Source organism: Triturus cristatus, chromosome 5_2 (assembly GCF_964204655.1).
Source record: "Triturus cristatus chromosome 5_2, aTriCri1.1, whole genome shotgun sequence".
Taxonomy (NCBI): Eukaryota; Metazoa; Chordata; class Amphibia; order Caudata; family Salamandridae; genus Triturus; species Triturus cristatus.
In genome coordinates, this window is record NC_140588.1 from 1,014,676,451 (window position 1) to 1,014,698,602 (window position 22,152).

At 43.0% G+C, this 22,152-nt stretch overlaps 1 protein-coding gene across 3 annotated transcripts in view; it reads right to left on the bottom strand.

Moving 5' to 3' along the window:
• Positions 1–9,956: 9,956 nt before the first annotated feature.
• Positions 9,957–22,152, bottom strand: part of LOC146829596 (uncharacterized) — a 72,799-nt gene continuing 60,603 nt past the window's right edge. For 2 of the 3 annotated variants that reach the window (XR_014962019.1, XM_085606702.1), the window contains exons 2-3: positions 16,724–16,813; positions 9,957–10,979 (exon numbers count right to left, since the gene is read on the bottom strand). Coding sequence is in view for 2 of the 3 variants with exons in the window: in XM_085606702.1 (XP_085462828.1) it covers positions 10,909–10,979; positions 16,724–16,813 (161 nt within the window). In the remaining variant the exon portion in view is untranslated. The remainder of the gene's footprint in view (positions 10,980–16,723; positions 16,814–22,152) is intronic. The other variant, XM_085606701.1, reaches the window with a different exon arrangement.

The window sequence follows — 22,152 nt, forward strand, 5'->3', positions numbered from 1 at the left end:
TTCCTCACATTTCTGTGGTGGAAAGTTCTGGAATCTACATGGATCCACGAAATTCCACCCACCCTGTGTTGCCTGAAGTCTTCCTCACTTGTGTGGGTAGGCCTAGTGCCCGCGACAGGAAACGGCCCAAAACTCAACGTGGACGCATCACATTTTCACAGTGAAAACTGACCTTTTTTCTGCAAAGTGCCTAGCTGTAGATTTTGAACCCTAGCTCTGCCGGCACCTATGAAAACCTAGCAAACCTATACATTTTTAAAACTAGACACCCAGGGGAATTCAGGATGGGGTGACTTGACTGGCTTGCGTGGATCACCCAACGTTTTCCTACCCAGAATGCCCTGCAAACCTCATGTTTAGCAGATATTGTTTGTGTGGAATCACCATGCCGGCACAAATGTCCTACCCCACAGCATTCCCCTCAGTCTCCTGAGTAAAATGATACCTCACTTGTGTGGGTGAAGCAAGGGCCTGTGACTGGGAAGAGCCCAAAACATATGGATTAAGGGTATATCACAGAGAATTCTAAGCGCTACATTGTTTTAAAAAATACGTTTTTAGCCAAATCTACATTGGACACCCACACAAGTGAGCTATCATTTTACTCGGGACACTAAGGAGAACGCTGTGGGGTAGGACATTTGTGCCGGCACGGAGATTCCGCACAAAAATATGTGGAAAATATGTTTTTTTCAGCTAAATTTGAGGTTTGCAGGGCATTCTGGGTAGGAAAACGTTGGGGGATCCATGCAAGCCATACCTAATTGGACTCCTCCCGGGTGTCTAGTTTTCAGAAATGTTTGGGCTTGGTAGCTTCCCTAGATGGTCGCCGAGCCCAGGGCCAAAACCCCAGGTGCCCCCCCCAAAACCAGGTAGTTTTATTATATGTAATTTTGAAGTCTCCACAGTACCATTTGGTCCATTTCCTGTTGCAGCCACTATGCCTACCCACACAAGTGAGGTACCATTTTTATCGAGAAACCTGAGGGAACGCTGGGTGGGAGGAAATTTGGGGATCCACACAGATTCCAGAACTTTCCAAAACAGAAATGTGAGAAAAAAGTGATTTTTTCAGCTAAATTTGAGGTTTGCAGGGGATTCTGGATAGGAAAACGTTGGGGTACCCACGCAAGCCATACCTCACTGAACTTCCCCGGGTGTCTAGTTTTCAGAAATGTGTGGGTTTGGTAGGTTTCCCTAGATGGCTGCCGAGCCCGGGGCCAAAAACTCATGGGACCCCCCTTGCAAAACCATGTTGGTTTGTTATAGGTCATTTTAATTTCGCCTCAATAGGTTTTCGGCCCTTCCCTGCCGTGGGTCCTTGACCCACCAATGCGAGTGAGGTACCATTTTTATCGGGAGACCTGGGGAAACACTGGGTGGAAGGAAATTTGTGGATCCACGCAGATTCCAGAACTTTCCCACACAAATTTAGGACAATTTATTTTTTTCAGCTAAATTTGAGGTTTGCAGGGGATTCTGGGTAGGAGAATGTTGGGGGATGCATGCAAGCCATACCTTGCTGAACTCCCCCAGGTGTCTAGTTTTCAGAAATGTGTGGGTTTGGTAGGTTTCCCTAGATGGCCACAGAGCCCGGGGGCAATAACTCATGTGACCCCCCTTGCAAAACCAAGTCCTTTCAAAATAGGTAATTTTGATGTCTCCACAATACGTTTTGGGTCCTTCCCTGCCGCGGGTACTTGGCCCACCCACACAAGTGAGGTACTATTGGGATACTTGGATAAATGCTGGGGGGTAGGAAATTTGCTCTTTCTGAAGTGTGAAAACTTTGGCACATTAATGCAAGGAAAATGTGACAGTCACATTTTTAGGTTTGCAGGACATTGTGGGTAAGATATCTTGTTGGGATCCACAAGAGAGACATCACCATGTACTCCCATGGGTGTTTAGATTATGACAATATCTAGAGTTGGTAGGTTTTTCTTAGATGGAATGTACACCTTGGCAGAGAGACAAAAAAGACAAATATTACTACACAGCCATCCATTCCTCAACCACACACACATACTGGTTGGATTTGGCATGAGGGCGAGTGATGGTTCTGTATATAAAATTTTATTAACGAGAGATTTCACAAAAATTAAATGCACTGTCAATAATTGAATGGACAAAAAACTGAACCAGTGACTTGCAGCTCGTGAGCGGTAAAGCCACGTAAAGGTCCCACCCATTTTACAGGCCATTCACACACCTTTCATACGGGATTCACACAAGACCATTCACACCACTAGGCACGAAACCAACACATTACAACATTCACAAAAATGGACAAGCGAAACCAACACATTACAACATTCACAAAAATGGACAAGGTACACCCTGCTTGAGTAAGATAGAAAAAAACAAATATTTCCACGCAACCATCTATTACTCTAGCACACATACATACCGGTTGGGTTTGGCATGAGGGTGAGTGATGGTTCAGTATATACAGTTGTATTAACAAGAGATTTCACAAAAATGATATGCACTGTTAATAATTGAAAGGACGGGAAACTGAACCATTGATTCACAGCTGGTGAGCTGTAAAGTCACGACAAGGCACCAACCTCTTTACAGGCCATTCATACACCTTTCATATGTGTGACACATACAAAACCATTCACACCGCCAGCCCAGCACATTACAACACTCACACCAGCAGACAGCGCCATTCAAGGGCCCATGTTTTTCACACGCCCACATTCCTGACACAGCAACCACACCAGCTCACGGATTGCGTGGAGTGGCATTTGGCTAGCAGTGTGTGTAGTGACCAGCAGCAAGTTACTACTCACACACTGCCAGCCAAGCGCCAGTCCACGCACACCGCCAGCCGAGCGCCAGTCCACGCACACTGCCAGCCAAGCACCAGTTCACGCACACCGCCAGCCAAGCGCCAGTCCACGCACACCCCCAGCCAAGCACCAGTCCCCGAACACCACCAGCCAAGTGCCAGTCTACACACCCCCATCACATTTAGGATTTTTTAATACAAAAAAGAAGACACAAACAAATTGCAAATAGATACAAATCTACTAACACAAAATCTGAAACTAAATACATTGCACAAATGCCAACCTTGAACAAAAAATATAAAACAATAGAGACCAGGCAGTTCACTTTACCACTGATGGATGATTCCAAAAATTATTTTGTGTGGTACATTCTAAAACCAGCAGGCACACACAGCGCAGGGTTAGAAGGACACTCGGGGCAGTACATAAGAGTCTCCTTCTGCGTACCTCTTCGCCAACAGACGCTACATCTCCTACCGGGAAAGTCTATTGAAGCTATGGGTGGAATGTGATCAGGAAAGTGGCGATCTTTCATTCTAGCCACATCCTCCACCACTCCAACTCCAGGAACACGTGCCTGTTCCACTACAACAAGGTTGCCTATTACAGACTCTGAAACTTAATAAATGTCATCTTTGAATCTGGAGAACAATTCTTAAAAACAAGAAAAGCATTAAAGGTTGTCAAGTGGAAAAGATGGATAGCCAACTTCTATATCAAATGTAAGTCTTACGAAGAGCAGTGTAAGGTTCCAACCTCTGATCTACTCTATCAACACCACCCATGTGCCTATTATAGACTAAAATGCTCACAGAATTGAACGCTTTAGCAACCTGACCCCAAACAGTCACAGGTGAAGTGCTTTCATCATGGATGGTAGCCAGCATGTAGACATCTCTTTTGTATGAAAACTTCACAGCTAGAAGTTCCTCGCAATGCAACGCACTGCTCTGTCCCCGCACAAGCTTTTGACAAACAAGTTCTTTTGGGTAACCTTTACGGTTAGAGCGGATTGTGCCACTAGCAACAGTGTCCACTTTGGCCAATTCCCTGAACAACTGCACACCAGCCTAGAAGTTATCTACATATAAATTGTGACCTTTGTTTAAAATGCCTCTACCAAGTTCCCACACAAATTTCTCAGTCACTCCAAAAGTGGACGGACAACCAGGGGGGTTAATCTTGTAATCCTTACCGGTGTACACCCTGAAATTAGAGACATATCCAGTCCTACTGTCACACAGCATATACATCTTAATTCCATAGCGTGCCCTCTTACTAGGAATGTATTGCCTAAAAACCAAGCGGCCCTTGAACAAGACCAAAGACTCATCCACTTCTATTTTTTTCCCTGGAGCATAGATCCCAGCAAATCGATCTACAAAGTGATCAATGACAGGCCGAATCTTAAAAAGACGGTCACAATCAGGGTGATCTTGTGGCAATGCTAAACCATTATCGACAAAATGAAGCATCCGAAGCAGAAGCAGATACCTATCACGACTCATGACTGCCGCAAATATAGCCGTTGCCATCAAGGGACTAGTAGACCAATATGAAGACATTGATGGCTTCCTTAGCAAGCCCATCAAAAAAGTTAAACCTAAAAACGTATTCATCTCTTCCAGATTTGGGGGAGTCCACCGGGTAGCTCTTGAGTGGGGCCTAAGGCTAGCACTGTTGTCCCTCAAAAACTGTTTGGCATACAAATTAGTCTGCTCAACAATCTCTGCCAAAAATACATCGTCCATAAATAACTGAAAAGAATTTACCCGCAAAAAGCTTTCAGTATTCCCTCTACACCTTGGAACACCAGTAAAGTCTGGCAATGCCAGCTGCACCATGCCTGGGGCAACCCAGAGGTGAGCACTTCCAACGGGAAGCCTTGCAGCCCCAGGCTGCAGCCCAGATGCCTCTTGCTGTACTATTGGCACATCAATGACCTCCTCTAAAACAGGCACTTCATCCGCACTAAGAGTAGCTTCATCCGTACTAAGAGTATCTTCATCATCCGATGATTCCTCGTGGACAGAAAACTCACTGCCTGAATCTTCCACTCCCTCCTCTGCCTCAGATGCAGAGTCAATCTCCAAACCATGGTCAGAGGAAGACTCAAAAAGCATACCAACAACCTGCTGAGCAGTAATCCTGTGGCTAGCCATTATCCTTACTAAGAAAGGAGACTGCACAAACAAGTCAACAACAACCAACACTATGCAAAATAAGTAAGTAAAAAAAATGTGCGCCTCTATCACAGAGATCTATATACTCAAAAACGATACGATTCACTTGCAAGAGACAGCTACACTCACCAGCACCTACTCTGCAGATACACAGCAAAAACGATATCCCACTAGAAAGAAAAAAACAAAACCAATTACTCACAAGACAACAAAATACACATCGAGCAAAAATGCAAAAAGATTTTGACACTCAAATAACAGAAGCCAAACATACTGCTATTATTACACCATTTGCAAAAAACACATTCATGCAGGGAAATGAAACTCGTATAGAGTAAATAGCACCAAAAAAAAGTCTCTTACCAAACAAATATAACTACGCAAACTGCAGCACCACCAGTAACGAAACCGCAACGTGGAACATCAGTCTAAAGAGCAAAAGCCTTGAACTAGAATAAAAAAAATAAAAAAAATGTTACAATTGCAATTCAGAAGAAATAAAACAATTAACAATATAACACGCTATGTCACTTCTTTAATGGTCAATCTGCCAGATGGGCCTTCAAATAGGGCCGAGAAAAATGGGGATGATCTTGCCCAAGGGATCTGGTGGGGTTTTCTGCTAGGCTGATCTGTCCCCAGGTGGGGCAGAAAACAGCAGGCAGAAATGTAATACCCCATGCAAAAGAAATAAATCCCTGGTGCCTAGTAGTGTTTTCAGCCTCTCTCTCGCCTGGGGGCAGAAAGGCCAACAAAACGGGCAGATCTGTCCCCATGGTGGGGCAGAAAATACATAAACTTAAGCCCCTAGGAAGCAATCCTTGGCCAAGGGGTCGCTTCCATCTGCAATAAAAAAAAATCCCTGGTGCCTAATGGGGTTTTCAGCCTCCCCTGGGAGCAGAAAGGCCTTCCAGTAAATTTTATGCCCTTAGAAGCAACCAGGGATTTAGTTTTTTGTTGTATGAAAGCCTTGGGTCGCTTTCATACAACAAAAAACAAAATCCCTGATGCCTAGTGGGGTTTTCTGCCCCCCCCTCCCCTGGGGGCAGAAAGGCCAGAAAAAGGGCTAAACACACCCAAAATTAAAATGCCCCCTTGGAAGTGACCCTTGGCCAAGGGGTCACTTCCATGCATTAAATACATACTCCCTGGTGCCCCCGGGAGCAGAAAGGTAAAAAAAAAGGGCTGATCTGAACATCCAAAACCATATTGACCCCTTGGAAGCAACCCGTGCCCAAGGAGTCATTTCCATGCATTGCAAAAAATATCCCTGGTGCCTAGTGGGGATTTTTGAAAGGCCACAAAAAGGGCCAATCTGCCCCTTTGGAAGCGACCCTTGCCCAAGGGGTCGCTTCCTTGCAGTCAAGCAGTCAATAAAAAAATCCCTGGTGGCTAGTGGGGATTTCACCCAAGGGGTCGCTTCCATGCAGTCAAAAAAAACATCCCTGGTGCCTAGTGGGGATTTCTGCCCCCAGGGGGCAGAAAGGCCAAAAGAAGAGGCTGATCTGCCCCATGGGGGGGAGGGGGGGGGGGCAGAAAAACATCCAAGATATTCATGCTCCCCTAGGAAGCAACCCTTGCCCAAGGGGTCGCTTCCATGCATTTCTAACAATATCCCTGGTGCCTAGTGGGGATACAAACAAATGGGCTGATCTGGGGGGGCAGAAAAAGGTCTAAAATTATTGCGTCCCTTAGCAAGCGACCCTTGCCCAAGGGGTCTCTTCCATGCACTGAAAAAACATCCTTGGTGCTTAGTGGGGGTATTTATGCTGCAAGATCGCGACACTGTGCATGATCGTGCAGCACAAATGCCCTTCAAAGAGACATTAGGGGAGTGGAAAAACTCTTTCCTCTCCCCTGATGCCTTGATGGGTACAGAACCCCCCCCCCAGAGCAGGAACACCTATCTGACTCCGTGGACGTCTGAAAGCAAATGGCTTCCAGCGCATCCAGGGCTTCCTGATGACGTCAGTGTGCGTGCTGACGTCATGGGATTGCCCGTGGGGGTCGTGGGTGGTAGCGGAAACTCTTCCACTGCCATCCCCTTTGTGGGGGCTAGATGGGCTGCCCATGGGTGGCTGCCATGACGGAACGGTTCCGTCATGAGCACACGCCCACCGTTGCTCATAACTGAACCGCTCTGTCATGAGCATAGAAAGGGTTAATACATGTGTGTTTATTTAAACATAATAAGTGAAAATAATAAACACATATGCATTGCACCTTAAAAATAGAAAAATATTATTGGATTTAATTAAGTACAGAAAATACACTAGACAAGGAGAAATATTACATAAATAAATATATAAAATAACTTAAGTTTAAAACTAACATTGATTTTACATGTATTTGTAAAAAAACATTTGACAGTGTCTAATTATATTACATGTAACTTATTCAAAAAATTGTGTAATTCATATGTTTATAATGTGATAGTTTATGAAAAATAATTAAACACACCTGTATGAATACATTATGATTTTTGATTAATGTCAATTTTTGTGTTAGTGTCCATTATCATGAAGGCAGCTTGCACCAAATTTGAGAAATAAACAAATAAGAATTTAATACAGATGTGTTTCTTTAAATTTCTTAAACGACAACATTACACAATGATGTATTGGACAATAGAAACATATTCCTTGTAAGAGAGATTTAAAAATGTGGGAGACCAGAGCTAATGTAAACAGACTATTCAAAAGGAAACAAGTAAAAAAATATGTTTACCTTTAATTTAATTCTTGTGACAACATGGTTGAGTTGCTTTGTGATCAAGTAGCAGCAGCAAGGGAGGGACTTGGATGATCGGATTCATGATGGAAATGGAAGAGGAAAAAGAAAAGAGTTTCTACATTATATTCTTTAAAACCTCCAACTCAGGTGTGGAGGTTTACCTGCCACAGTAACGTCGGCGGGAAGGCACATTGTTATTGTCCCGGAGGTAATATAGACTAGAGTCCCTCCGACAGCCGCTTTTGCCTATGGCGTCGACAACGCAGGTGTAAAATTCTGGCGTAGACAGCGGGACTCGGACAGACTATTGTCCACAGACCCACCAGCATCTAAATTGAGCAGGTAGATCGCCTAGTAGGTGGGCGGAGAAACCAACAGAAAAGTGATCCGGGACCAGATCCGCCAAAATCTAAATCAGGATCTAAGTGGTTTGCCCAGAACCACAAGACGTTAAGCAGATGCCGAGACTCAAACAGGTTCAAAGCTGAAGGTGACCCCAAGCACTACTTCTCTCCTTAGATCTCAAGCATTGCATTCCCTACATACCTCAGTAGGTCACCTAGCTCAAGGATCAGTGAGGGAGTGCAGTCCTACACATAGCAGCCTCCCAAGCGCACTGGTCCGTACCGACTCTACCCCAGACCTACTGCATTTGTCAATATATTTTTAAGACATGTTGCACAGCGGCGCTAGTTGCTGTACAACATGGCTTAAAGTTAATTAAAAAAAGAGCTATGAAGTGGCCAGCATTGACCACATCATAGTGTTTTTTTTACTTTAAAACATGCTGCACATGTAACATCTAAAAACCATTGCCAATGCTTTGTTTTATTAGTAAATATTTGTTGGCCTTAACTTTTGCGCTCATAAAGTTATGTGGAAGCTCAGTACATTGTTTGCATCCGTGCTCCTGTAATGAACATTGTGCTGCCTACAGCCATCTCGCCTACACTGAGGTCACTGGACTTGCCTTTCCCATGGCCGTGAGCACAGAACTTTTCGTTTTTTTTATAGAGCTAAACCTTCTTTAAAGACTTGCTCACTTTTCCCTGTTAAATGCTTCAAATTTCAGTTCATATATGGGCCTCATTATTTTTTTATTTGATTTTGTAGACTGTTCCCATTACCGCACACTTTGGCCCAATATCTCCTACCGACCCAGCACAATCAAGGTCACCCGGATATATTTACCATGGTGATCACATGACTCTTCCTGGACGTCTTGTCTCCTTGTTTGTGTCACCAAGATGATCAAATTATTCTATGCTGTCATGTTCCTTTTATGAACAGTGCATGCCTGAAAAATGAAGTGAATTTCTTTTTCACAGGTATTTATTGGGAAATCTATTCATGATTGTTAGACCTGGCATCCTGTGTGTGGTTTCCCCAGAATTTTTGCTTTCTGACCTCCTATTTTGCTAACTTAATTTTTTGCTGGCTTTAGGATTCTGGGCCCTTTACAACTGCTAACCTGTGCTAAAGTGCATATGCATTGTACTCTAAAAATGGAAAAATTAGATTATCCATATTTAATTTACTTATAAGCCCCTAGTAAAGTTCACTACATGTGCCCAGGGCCTGCACATTAAATGCTACTAGTGGGTCTGCAGCACTGATTGTGCCACAAACTGAAGTAGCACTTTAAACATGGCTCAGGCCTGCCAGTGCAGAGCCTGTGTGTGCAGTTTAAATTGCCATTTCGACCTGGCAAGTTAACACTCTTGCCAGGACCAAACCCTCCTTTTCAATACATATACGTTACCCCTAAAGTAGGCCCCAGGCAGCCCCAAGGGCAGGGTGTAATGTAGTGAAAGAGTTGGACATGTACTTTTAAGTTTTATATATACTGGTATGAAACACCCTTAAATTAATTTTTCATGATTGCAAGGCCTATCTCTCCCATAGGTTAACATTGTGTCTGCCTTATAGGATTTTATAAGTGTAGTTTACCATTGGGACAAGATAGGAAAATCAAATTTAGTGTCACCGGAATCACAATTTAAAAACACACCTTATGGTGAAGTTCGTTTTTAAACTACAGTTCTGAAAATGCCACTTTTAAGAAAGTTATATATTAACAATTACCCAAACTGAAATTATTCAATTTACTCTTTTGATCAAGATTAAGTAATTGAATTACCTTGGCCCGAATTATTATTTTGATTTTCTTTTTTATTATGATGCAAAAACTTCATATGTACTTTAACATATCTTTCAGACTAGATTGAACTGTAAGGCACGTTATTATATCATCCAAACATAATTCAACACAACCTATACAGAAACATATGGTACATACCTCAAAAGTGATCTCACTTAGAACCAGTCTGATATTTAACATTACAATGAGGTTACATTTAATAGAGTTTTTGGGAAAATGAACCTCTTGTTTATATTGTCCCTTGGGGGTTATAGAAAGCACTGTTTAGATAGGTCTCCAAAGTTTTTTGTACGATTGTGTACTGTAGATAATTAATTCAACTGTGAAACACCCCAAGTGTAGCCATTGACACGTTTCAAACCTCTCATTGCTTTTGGGTTCTCCTCAGGACCATGACTGGTTGATTCTGTGAAACAATGAAAAAAATCTCTTTTAGTGAACATTTTCTTATACTTCTTTATTGGTTTTCCCTTTAAGCTTCAAATCTTTGTTTTATCACTTTGGTTCTATTGTCACATCAGTCTTCCTTTAGTTAAAGTTGTTGTATAATATTAGTGGAGCAACGTCTGTCGCATATAGTTGCCTTTTTTTCTTTTAGGGTGATTATGCTGTTGTGATTGTTTTTTTAACTCCCATTGTGTAAGAGAAAAAAGTAAGAGCTAATTTTGTATGTGTAAACTTGAATTAGCAGAGCTCGCGCTGTTTCAATCCTCTCATTGCTTTTGGGTTCTCTTCAGGACCATGACTGGTTGATTCTGTGAAACAATGAAAAAAATCTCTTTTAGTGAACATTTTCTTATACTTCTTTATTGGTTTTCCCTTTAAGCTTCAAATCTTTGTTTTATCACTTTGGTTCTATTGTCACATCAGTCTTCCTTTAGTTAAAGTTGTTGTATAATATTAGTGGAGCAACGTCTGTCGCATATAGTTGCCTTTTTTTCTTTTAGGGTGATTATGCTGTTGTGATTGTTTTTTTAACTCCCATTGTGTAAGAGAAAAAAGTAAGAGCTAATTTTGTATGTGTAAACTTGAATTAGCAGAGCTCGCGCTGTTTCAATCCTCTCATTGCTTTTGGGTTCTTCTCAGGACCATGACTGGTTGATTCTGTGAAACAATGAAAAAAATCTCTTTTAGTGAACATTTTCTTATACTTCTTTATTGGTTTTCCCTTTAAGCTTCAAATATTTTTTTTATCACTTTGGTTCTCTTGTCACATCAGTCTTCCTTTAGTTAAAGTTGTTGTATAATATAAGTGGAGCAACGTCTGTCACATATGGTTGCCTTTTTTTCTTTTAGGGTGATTATGCTGTAGTGATTGGTTTTTTAACTCTCATTTTGTAAGAGAAAAGAGTAAGAGCTAATTTTGTATGTGTAAACTTGAATTAGCAGAGCTCGCGCTTTTTCAATTTTTTATAGTATTGAATCTGCTTTGCCCTTGTGTGGTGCATGCAATGAAGAGTGTACGGTGAGATCAGATTTCGTGATAGCGGTTTCTCACTCTATTTCCTTATATATATTTTAGGCTATGCGCCTTTGTGCTCTCTTTCTTGGCTTAAACATAAGGTTGACCACACTTTTGAGCTCTTGCATATGTATGCTGTTAGATTTCGCATTTCGCGTTAGATTTCCCGATCGATGTTGCTGGCGTGTAACACTTCACCTCGTCTTTCCTGTCGCTCTTCAGTTCTACATCAAAAAGACTTAGGGGCATATCATCAAGGCGGTTCTATGAAATGATCGCTGCTTTTGCGTCCGTTTTCGGGCGAAAAGCGGCGATAATTTCATCGCCTTATCAGCAAAGACACGCTATTGCGTGTTTTGCTGACTTAGTGCCCGTCACAACAACGCCCAGCTTTGCATCTCTAATGAGATACAAAGTGGGTGTTCCTTCCCAAAAAAACTGGAGAAATGTTGCTAACCGACATTTCTCCAATTATCAATGGGCACGCTAACAAGCATGGCGATAAGAAAAGTAGCGCTAACCGCGGTTATCGCTACTTTCCTTACGCCTGCTTTTAGTTTGACTTAGCCATGATATCCAATGGAAGGTGGATATCATGGCTGAGTCTGCCCTGCCTTATCAGTAAGCTATCGTCAAACATTGTGCGATGATCGCTGGATTTCCAGCGATAAACACACATTTGCCAACTTGCACCTGGAATTTTAGTGCTTTTGAGATAAGCGTTGCTGATAGTACACTATCTCAACGATAAAATTCAGCGTTAGCCGGAGATAATTATCCTCGCGCTAAGCGCGCTGAGCGATAATTATCGCCGGCCCTTGCTGATATGCCTCCAAATTACTGGATTGTGCTTGTGTATGCTTCTATGTTTCACAGTGTTTACCTTAGCTAATAAATTTCTTTGCTGGCTTCCCTTTCAAAACTGCCGGCGTGCGACATTGTATCTTTTTCATGCTCCGGTTCCTCATTGACGAGCTATATTTAGTTACGAGTTAGCTAGTTGTGGATCGATTTAGCCATTCTTTACTGAAGGCTTCTGTCTACTGCAGAAATTTAGTAAAAGTGTCACACGCTTCATATTTGGCCAGCGTGTTATGGTGGGTCCCGGTTTGTAAAACACACTATCAACAAAGTCTTGTAACTGTGGTATAGTTATTTTTAAGTACTCACTTGCCTTCCTCTCATCTCCTGTTATTTGAAACATACTTTTAAGAGTTGCCGTCAGGGCTTTCGTCTCTCAGTCTGTGTAATGCTGACATTTCATTGAGGCCATTAACTACCACATTATATCTCAAAATCAAGTATGATTGTTTTCTCATAAGGCTTTGTTCTAAGTCTCCTCCTCTCGGAATTAATAAAATCACACTTAGTACTGTTGAATGGAAATCTTTTTCCGGGTGGCCCTTGGTAAGGAAATGATTTACCAGGGAGGCTGTAACAGTTTTTTTAATAATCCGGGACTTGTAATGTCCTATTCTCTTTCTTATTTTTTGTATGGTTTTGCCAATAGATATTTTTCCACATGGGCAGAGGACTGCGTACACAACATTTTTGGTTCTGCAGTTCGAAAGTTAGTATGTTTCCATAGTATGTTGTCTTTTTAGAACACGCTACCTTCAATTGTTTGGCTGTAAGCTACACAATGGCTACATTTGTGGTGGCCTTCAAGGAGTTTCCTATTCCACTGAGTTCTTAAATTGTTTTTTCTTACTTTCTGGTTGCTGCAGGCTCCTACTAGGTGTTTGCCTAGACTTGCATTATTTTTCATTGCCAATAGTAGACACTCAAACACACATTCAGATTTTTTTAGCAGATGTCAATTATTTCAAATAATGTTTATTAAATTGTTCATCTGCGGACAATATGTGGAAACACATTCTAGATTTTCTAGGGGTTTCTTTTTTTTCATGACAAGAAGGCACTTCCTTGGTGTATACCAAGCTCTTTTTAATGAATGTTTCAAGAGCTTGTGTGGATAACCCTTTTCTTTAAGTTTACCCTCTAGTATAGATGCTTTGATGAAATATTCTTCTGTAGTCTTTTGTAGTGCAGTTACTTCTGAACCTCAAATATTGCCCATAAGGCAGATTATCCCTTACCTTCCAGGGGTGGAAACCTTTATAGTGCAGGGAATTGTTCTTGTCAGTTGGCTTTCGGCGTAGGGTAGTGGCTAACTTTTCATCCACTACCTTGACTTCCACTTCCGGAAATGACAAACTTTTTAGATTTTTTGCCATGCTGAATTTAATGTCTAGGTTTCTGTTATTGAGGCATGTGTAGAAAGAAGACTTAGGGCCTGAATATGATGTCAGTGGGACCACCACTGACAGGCCATCTGTGGTGGTCCCACCGACATCCAGCATATCGATCCAACCGCTGTATTAGGATGCAGTTGGTTGGACCGCACCGGTTTTCCTGGGCAGCTTCTCAATCCGCAATGGTAAACAGAATTTTACAACCGCCTCCATGGTGGTCATATCGTAATTGCGCTGTCGGGACCACCGACTCCTTGTCAGATGGTCCCGAGCCCATAATGATGGCAGTCAAACACTCGTCTGACCGCCATCGTAATAAGGCCCATAGTTTCTTTATATTCACTTAGAGATACCAAATGTCATCTATGTACCTAAGCCATTTTGTTATGTAGATAGATCAAGGGTTGTTGTTGTAGATGAATTTATCTTCAAATAATGCCATATAAAGTACTGCCATTATCGACGCGAAAGAACTGCCAATGTCAGTTTCCTTGGTCTGAATGAAATACTAATCCTCAAATTTCGAATAGTTTTTCTTGAGGGCTATAGCTGCCAAATTTAGAACATAATTATGTCAGGACCCTGTGGGGTCACAGCCTTGACTCCAGTCAGAAATCCATAGCTTCTAATCCTTTGTCTCGGGGAATTTGTGTACACAATGAGACAACATTAAATGTGGCCATCAATTGTGTACTTGGATTGAATTGTTGTCCATCTACTTTATTGATATAATCCACTGTATCCCTCAAATAGGATGGTACATCATTAATAAAAGGTTTTAAGAATGTGTCTACGTATTGAGCAACGGGTTCCAGGATTAAATCACATACAGAAATGATCAGTCGTCCTGGAGGATTTTTTTCATCTTTGTGAATTTTAGGTACGAAATAAATAACAGGAATTCTTGGATTAAATTTCTTCAAAAATTAATATTCTTTGGCGTCAATTAAGTTATTGTCAAAACCATCTTGTAGGATTGTTGAAATTTCATTTTGAATTTCCTTCGTTGGATCAGTTGGTATTAAGCGATAGAAGTCTTGATTATAGACTTGACTTTTACCTTCCTTCAGGTACCGATCTTTTGCCCATTAAACTATTGCTCCAACCATGTTGGCTTGTTTTATGACTATTGTACTGTCATTTTTTAAATCTTGCATAGTCTTTGCTTGATTTTTTGTTATGTTGTTTTTAAAGAAGTCTTTCTTTCTTTCTAATTGTTTCAAATCTGAACAGACTACTTGCTGAAACACAATGGCCTCCTTCGGTACAGTATTTTGGGGTGGGCAGAAAGTTGCCTTTTTTTCTCAGGCCTGATGGCTCCTCAATGTGATGGTCTTCTTTATTTGCAAAGTATGACTTTAGACTGATCTTTCAAAACAAACCCAATGCTTTTGTTTTCAGTCGTACATAGTCTGTGTGATTCAGAGACACAAATGGCAGTCCTAGTTCAAGTATTGATTTCTCAGCTTTAGTTAAAACTTTTGATGACAAATTGACAATTGATGTCTGATTCATTTCTTGTAAAATTGACGTCTCGTATGCCTTTTCCATGGTTGAGTTTTTTTTCACCCCCTGTTTTTTTGTTGACCTATGGCTAAAAAAGAGTTCTGTCTTTGTATGTTTTTGCTTGAGGATCCTTCTCCTGGATCAGATTCTCCAGTGAATTCACATGATGAGGTTTCTGAAAAAGTGAGAAATCTGTTTTTAGATCTTCCTTGATATTCTGGCAACACTCTCCGTGATTCAGGTCTTGTGTAAAAATCTTCTTTTAGGTACGGATAAACTGTCTCTAGGCTGAATGCTTTTTTATCTCTTTCAAATGTATTATTTTTTAGATTTATGGTATCGTCTTTAAATGTATTTATCACTTTTTCAATTTTTTTCTAGCAATGATTTTGTTTCTCTTACTGTTTGGCTATCCTTAATGGCTTGTTCCAAAGCCAAGATTTCATACAATTGATTTTTACTTTAGGCTACTTCGATTGAATGCACCATCCAGTCTCTGCTGCACTTAGTTCCAGTGTAGCTGAAACCCTTTTTATACTCTGGATCTTCAATGAATATCACCGGTGTGTTCTTAACTTGAAGACCCCAAGAGATTGTTCCTGCTTTGAAATGTTCCAATAAAAAACATCTGTGGAGCTTGGTTCGTATAAGCTTTTTTCTCAAGCTTGTTAATTTATGTTTTATTCTATTGTTTTGCAGCTGTACTCAAAGTGATTGAAGAAAAGGGAGAAGGGTAGTGATTCATTTTTTAATGCGATCTTCGAAATATGAAAGCGTCTCCTTCTCTGACTTTCTATGTGGCTTGCCTGCTCTGGCAGACCACTTTGTTTAAATCTTCAAAACTTTATTTTTCACCATTTTCTTGCATGCTCTGTAGTGTATGCACAAAGGGGTTGGGCCTTTATAAACAGCTGGGTTAGGCCACTGTAATAATTTTGTATTAGCAACTACCCAAACTGAAATTATTCAATTTGCTCTTTTGATCAAGGTCCAGTAATTGAATTACCTTGGCACGTATTTTTATTTTCAATTATTTTTTAATATTATGCAAGTACTTCATATGAACTTTAACATATCTTTCAGACTACTTTCAAATGTAAGACACATTATTACATCATACAAACATAATAAAAAACCTCCAAAGTTTTTTGCACTGATTGCCTACTATAGAGAACTAATTCAGCTCCTTGCATGCACCACACCAGGTCAAAGCAGAATGCATCCTATACAAATTTAGAAAAGCACGAGCTCTACTAATTCAATTTTACACATACATAATTAGCTCTTACTTTTTTCTCTTACAGAATAAGAGGACAACCCAAAGGACTGGACTCATCAATGGCTAGAGCTACTGATGAATCTGAGTTTTATTTAAAACCTTTTAAATAAAGAGTGGCCAACTGGGCATGCTTAGCTACAGACAGACTAATAGTAGTAGTACAGAGAGTCATAGCAGAGGCAGTTAGAGGCAGGGATAACAAGAATCTAGAAACAGATAGTCTAGATCGAAGGGTAATTGTTGGTAAAAAATAGCATTAGGAAACGGAAACAATAGTTCGGGAAAAAAAATATGGTGCAGTAAAAGTTAGTGAATAAGAATTAATATTAAAAACAGGAAGACTTACTGGGGCCAGCAGAAGAGCCCTTGTTCTGGTCCTCCTGTCCAACTGGAACTGCTCCCGCAGACTCTGCCCCCGTCTTCTTACCCCTGGGTGCTGATCATGATAGATATAAGAAAGGAAGAGACAAACATTAATGATTGGTGTGAAACAAATAAAATATTTTAATAAGACTGTCAAAAAAACATTTGTGTAAACAACAATTGCAATAAAATTTACCTATCTAATCTGGTTGACAAGTAGTATCTGGGGATTCGCAGACCCACTAGTTATTATTTATCTACACTAATCCAGTGTTCCATTCTGATTCCAGAATACTAACTAAACCTAAGTAGTACGTACTACCTGACCGAGCCCACCTATTCCAGGCGTGCCAATTGTACATTAAGTAAGCATTTCCACTTCTTTTAGTCCTCAAAAATGCATAAATGGAGGACATATGCCTGTATTTTTGCATACACAAAATTGTTGGTTCGTTGATGCAGATGTCCTGCTAGTGCTAAGCCTATTAGCACTCACTGAACAAACTACAAAAGGTTCTACTAAGAACTGGGGTAAGCGCTAGCAGCTATCCTTAATGGCTTGTTCCAGGGCCAAGATTTCATACAATTGATTTTTACTATAGGCTACTTCGATTGAATGCACCATCCAGTCTCTGCTGCACTTAGTTCCAGTGTAGCTGAAACCCTTTATATACTCTGGATCTTCAATGAATATCACCGGTGTGTTCTTAACTTGAAGACCCCAAGAGATTGTTCCTGCTTTGAAATGTTCCAATAAAAAACATCTGTGGAGCTTGGTTCGTATAAGCTTTTTTCTCAAGCTTGTTAATTTATGTTTTATTCTATTGTTTTGCAGCTGTACTCAAAGTGATGGAAGAAAAGGGAGAAGGGTAGTGATTAATTTTTTTATGCGATCTTCGAAATATGAAAGCGTCTCCTTCTCTGACTTTCTATGTGGCTTGCCTGTTCTGGCAGACCACTTTGTTTAAATCTTCAAAACTTTCTTTTTCACCATTTTCTTGCACGCTCTGTAGTGTATGCACAAAGGGGTTGGGCCTTTATAAACAGCTGTGTTAGGCCACTGTAATAATTTTGTATTAGCAACTACCCAAACTGAAATTATTCAATTTGCTCTTTTGATCAAGGTCAAGTAATTGATTTACCTTGGCCCGTATTTTTATTTTCAATTATTTTTTAATATTATGCAAGTACTTCATATGAACTTTAACATATCTTTCAGACTACTTTCAAATGTAAGACACATTATTACATCATACAAACATAATTCAAAACCTCCAAAGTTTTTTGCACTGATTGCCTACTATAAAGAATTAATTCAGCTCCTTGCATGCACCACACCGGGTCAAAGCAGAATGCATCCTATACTAATTTAGAAAAGCACGAGCTCTACTAATGCAATTTTACACATACATAATTAGCTCTTACTTTTTTCTCTTACAGAATAAGAGTTAGCAAACCAATCAGTACAGCATAATCAGCTTAAAAGAAAAAAAGGCAACTATATGCAACAGAAGTTGCTCCACAAATGTTATAAAACAACTTGAACTAAAGGAAGAATGAGATAACAAGAAAAGCAAAGTGGTAAAAAAAGCCTTGATGCTGATAGCAAGATGGAGGGCCAAGCAGCTTGAGCGGAGACGGAGATGCCACGCTGGTGCAGGAGCCACAGGAGTGACCGGTGAGCTCACCAGCGAACGTAGCTGATGCTGTGCAGGGTTTAGCCTGTTTGATATGCCACCCGCGCGAGGCTGGTGGTGGTCAGAACCCGTGCCAGTCCCTCCAGTGCCGCATTGCGGTTGCGGCCCGTGACGCCTCCCGTGGAGCACAGAAGTGGAGGAGGGTCGCTGAGCAGATCGCATGAGCACGGAGTGCCCCTCTGCAGGACTGGGGGCGAAGGTGAGAGGGGGTGCGTTCGGGGTGCTTTAAATTCAGCAGGTAAACCGCCCAGTGGGAGAGGGAACAGCGATGTGACGTCACCACTGGGTGCCCGGGGTGCATTGAGGACACTGTGGTGAAGCAGCCTGTGCCTGGACAGCGCCCATCTGGGGCCAGGGCCTCACTGACAGTGCTGCATGAAAGGGCCCACCCACCGGCCTGTGTGAAGGTGGGCCTGCAGACACATGCTTAAGAGCCTGGGAGAGACATCTACAGGCAGTGGGGGGTACCTGTGGTTGCACACCCCCCTCCTCTCTCCCCTTTCCTTCTTTCTCTCCCCACACACCGGCAACCTTACCTGCACCATTGGGAGGACCCCAGGCAACCAGTGGGCACCTGGTTGGATACACTGCGCAGTAACACCCCTGAAATTGATGCTGCTGGCCATCTGCAACAACGGACCGTGGATTGTGTCCCCCCATGGTGGGTGGCGATGCATTGACTCGGGAGCAGTGCATTGGGCGGTGGGTGTGTGGGCCCCACCTCCTTGCCTGGAGCACTTGAACTCACTCCGCACTCTGGGGGTGGCTAGTGGTGTGACGACTAGGGACCAGAAGACGCGCAAAGCGTAGCCACTGCCATGTCTTGGTGGAGGAGACTGGGAAGGCTGTGGCATTAGTACGCCGTGCCTGGACACTACAGAGGGAAGGGGACGGTAGCCCGGGCAGGGTGCTGGGCCCAAGTGACAACATCTGGGACCACCAACTTGTTAGATCACACGCCCCTGTGTGGGACTCACAGAGTGGAGCCTGGGCAAACCTGATGCGCAGCAGCCTAAAATCGCTTTTGAACAGCTCAAACCCCATAGGGGCACCTACCTGCCGGCCGGAAAGCACATTGCGACCAGCATGGACTCATTGTCTAGCGATGAGCCCAATATTTGTGAAATGTTCTCAGACTTGAAACAATCCCTGTCTGCGATTGACCTCAAAATAGACTCCATGTCCTACCGATTGGATCGGCTCAGAGACAAGGTGACAAATCATGACAAGCGCATTGAAGAGGATGAACAGCGCACCTCCTCGTTGGAGAATGAGAGCAATACCACCCGGGAGAAACTGCTGCAAATGGAGAAGGTGCTGGAGGTCATCCGTAACAAGAATAAAGACCTTGAAGCCAGATCAGAGCGTAACAATTTACCGGTTCTTGGAATTCCTAGAAGCCACAGCAATGACCAGGGTTGAGGATTACGTCGAAGAAATGCTCCATTCCCTCTTTGGCGTCGCTTTATCAAAAGTGTGTATAGTTGAACGCAACCACAGATCACTTTGCCGGAGATCCCCCAGGGGCCCCGGACAGGCCAAAAATCGCGAGACTACTCAATTATGGGACCGCGACACAGAGCTCCGGAAAGCCAGAGACTTGCAGGAAACCAGATGTCAGGGCAACGCGATCTCCGGACTTTACTCTGTCCAGACCACCAGACGGGAGTTTGTGCCAGTGAAGCGCCTGCTGCAACAACAGGACATTAAGTACTCTCTTCTTTATTCTCCGAAGCTCCGTTTCTTCCACTGTGGCAAAACTTCGTTTTTCACTGACCCCAAGCTGGCTGCCATGTTTGTGCGCGGTCCCCGGCCTGCCAAATCCAATGCGCCTAAGGACAAGCACTGGTCGACTGAAGATCCCCTCAGCAAAAATGACTGAACCCTGAATTAGTACAATTAAATGGGCTACCAGGAATCCCCTGTGGCTTGGCGGAACCTGAGGGGAAAACACTTCGCCCCTTTACCAGCTGCATCATCCTTTTCTAATTGATAATGCCAAGAACTGCCTGAGATGGCCTGATGGCAGGACAAGCAGCCCCTCACTGTATCACCTATCCAGCCACCCAGCACTGCAACTGCTGAGTTATGCTAACCCCTTGGCACTACCCTCTGAGATGAGTCCCATTTCTTGCTGTACTGTTGGCCACTGTTGGCCTTTTTGGGGCAGGGAAAATCTCTTTCAGCCTTGTTGGGTGGCTGTAGTGGGTTGGGGGTGGGAATGTTGGGTAACGGGTGATGTATTTCTGTTCTTCTTTGGTCCTCTTTGTTCTATCCTCTTTCCCCTTCTCCTCTCCCCTTTCTGGCCTCCTATCAGCACACGGGGAGGGTTGCTCAAATGCCTACACATTTGAATTCTGTGAACACCTGCATGGTTGAGAATGTCACACCGGGGGCTACTTTGAAAGCGGTAACCTGGAATGTGTGGGCATTGAATAACTGCAGAAAGATGCGCCTAGTAGCTTCATACCTTAATCGCCATGGGGTGGATATTGGTCTCTTGCAAGAGCTGCATTTAATGAACACAAGCCACACACGCCTATGTGCGGAATGGATGGGTGAAAAATTCATAGCATGGTATTCCAATTAGGCTAGAGGTACTGTTATTATTCTGAGAAGGGGTCTTCCATGTCACACGCGAGCTGTGATTTGCGATCCCATGGGTCGCTATGTTGTGGTGGCGGGGGTACTCGGAGGACGAAGGGTCCGGCTCATATCAGTGTAGGGACCCAATACCGACGACCCTTTCTTTTTCGCTGAAGTTTGGCATTTGGCAAAATCCCTGGGCCCGGGTGTGACACTATGAGGGGGGGGAGATTTTAATGTAGCTCTCGACCCTGAGAAGGACAGATCGGGCGGACCCCGCAGACCGCATCTGCGAGCAGCTGAGCAGCTACAGGTCCTCATGGATGACTATGATCTGGTGGATGTCTGGTGTAGCCGACCCCCGCACCGCAGAGAGGGAACCTGTGTTTCGACAGCTGGATCCTCGTCATCTAGAATCGACTATTGGTTGATGTCATGTGACGTGAACACCTGGGTGTGCAACAGTGCCCATCTTGCTAGATCCCTCTCTGACCACATGCCGGTCCCACTGGAATACATGCTGCCTGATGCTCCTAGCAGAGCGTTCTCTTGGAGGCTTCCTGCCGGGGCTCTCCGGGCCCAGGTTTGTATGGAAGGAGATTAGATCGGCAATCACTGAGTACTTTGAAATTCACTCAGGATCAGTGGAATCCCCGTACACGCTATGGGGGGCCTTCAAGACCGTCATCAGAGGCCAGTGTATCGCCAAACAGGCCGGGGTCCTGCGGGTGCTGATGGGTGACCACCGGCGTCTGGAGGGGGAGATGCGGGAGCTGGAATCTGAGTATTTCGCTTTTAACCACCAAACAATCTTAGGACAACTCAAGGGCAAGATGGCTGAATTCGAAGAAGCAGTGCATAGAGAGACACTTTTTCTGGGTAAGGAGGCCCGTGCCCATCAGTACTGTGAGGGAGACCGTGCCGGGAAAACCCTCGCGGGACTTCCAAAAAAACATGGGGGAACAACTACATTATTGAGTTACAGATTGTCGAGGATGCTTCTGTCGTAGGTCAAGAGACGGTGCAAGCCGAAATAATGGCCCTTTATTCCTCATTATACGGCGCATGCCAGACTGAGGCACACCCGGACCTGCTCACTTTCCTCGACACACTTGAACTGGTATGGCTA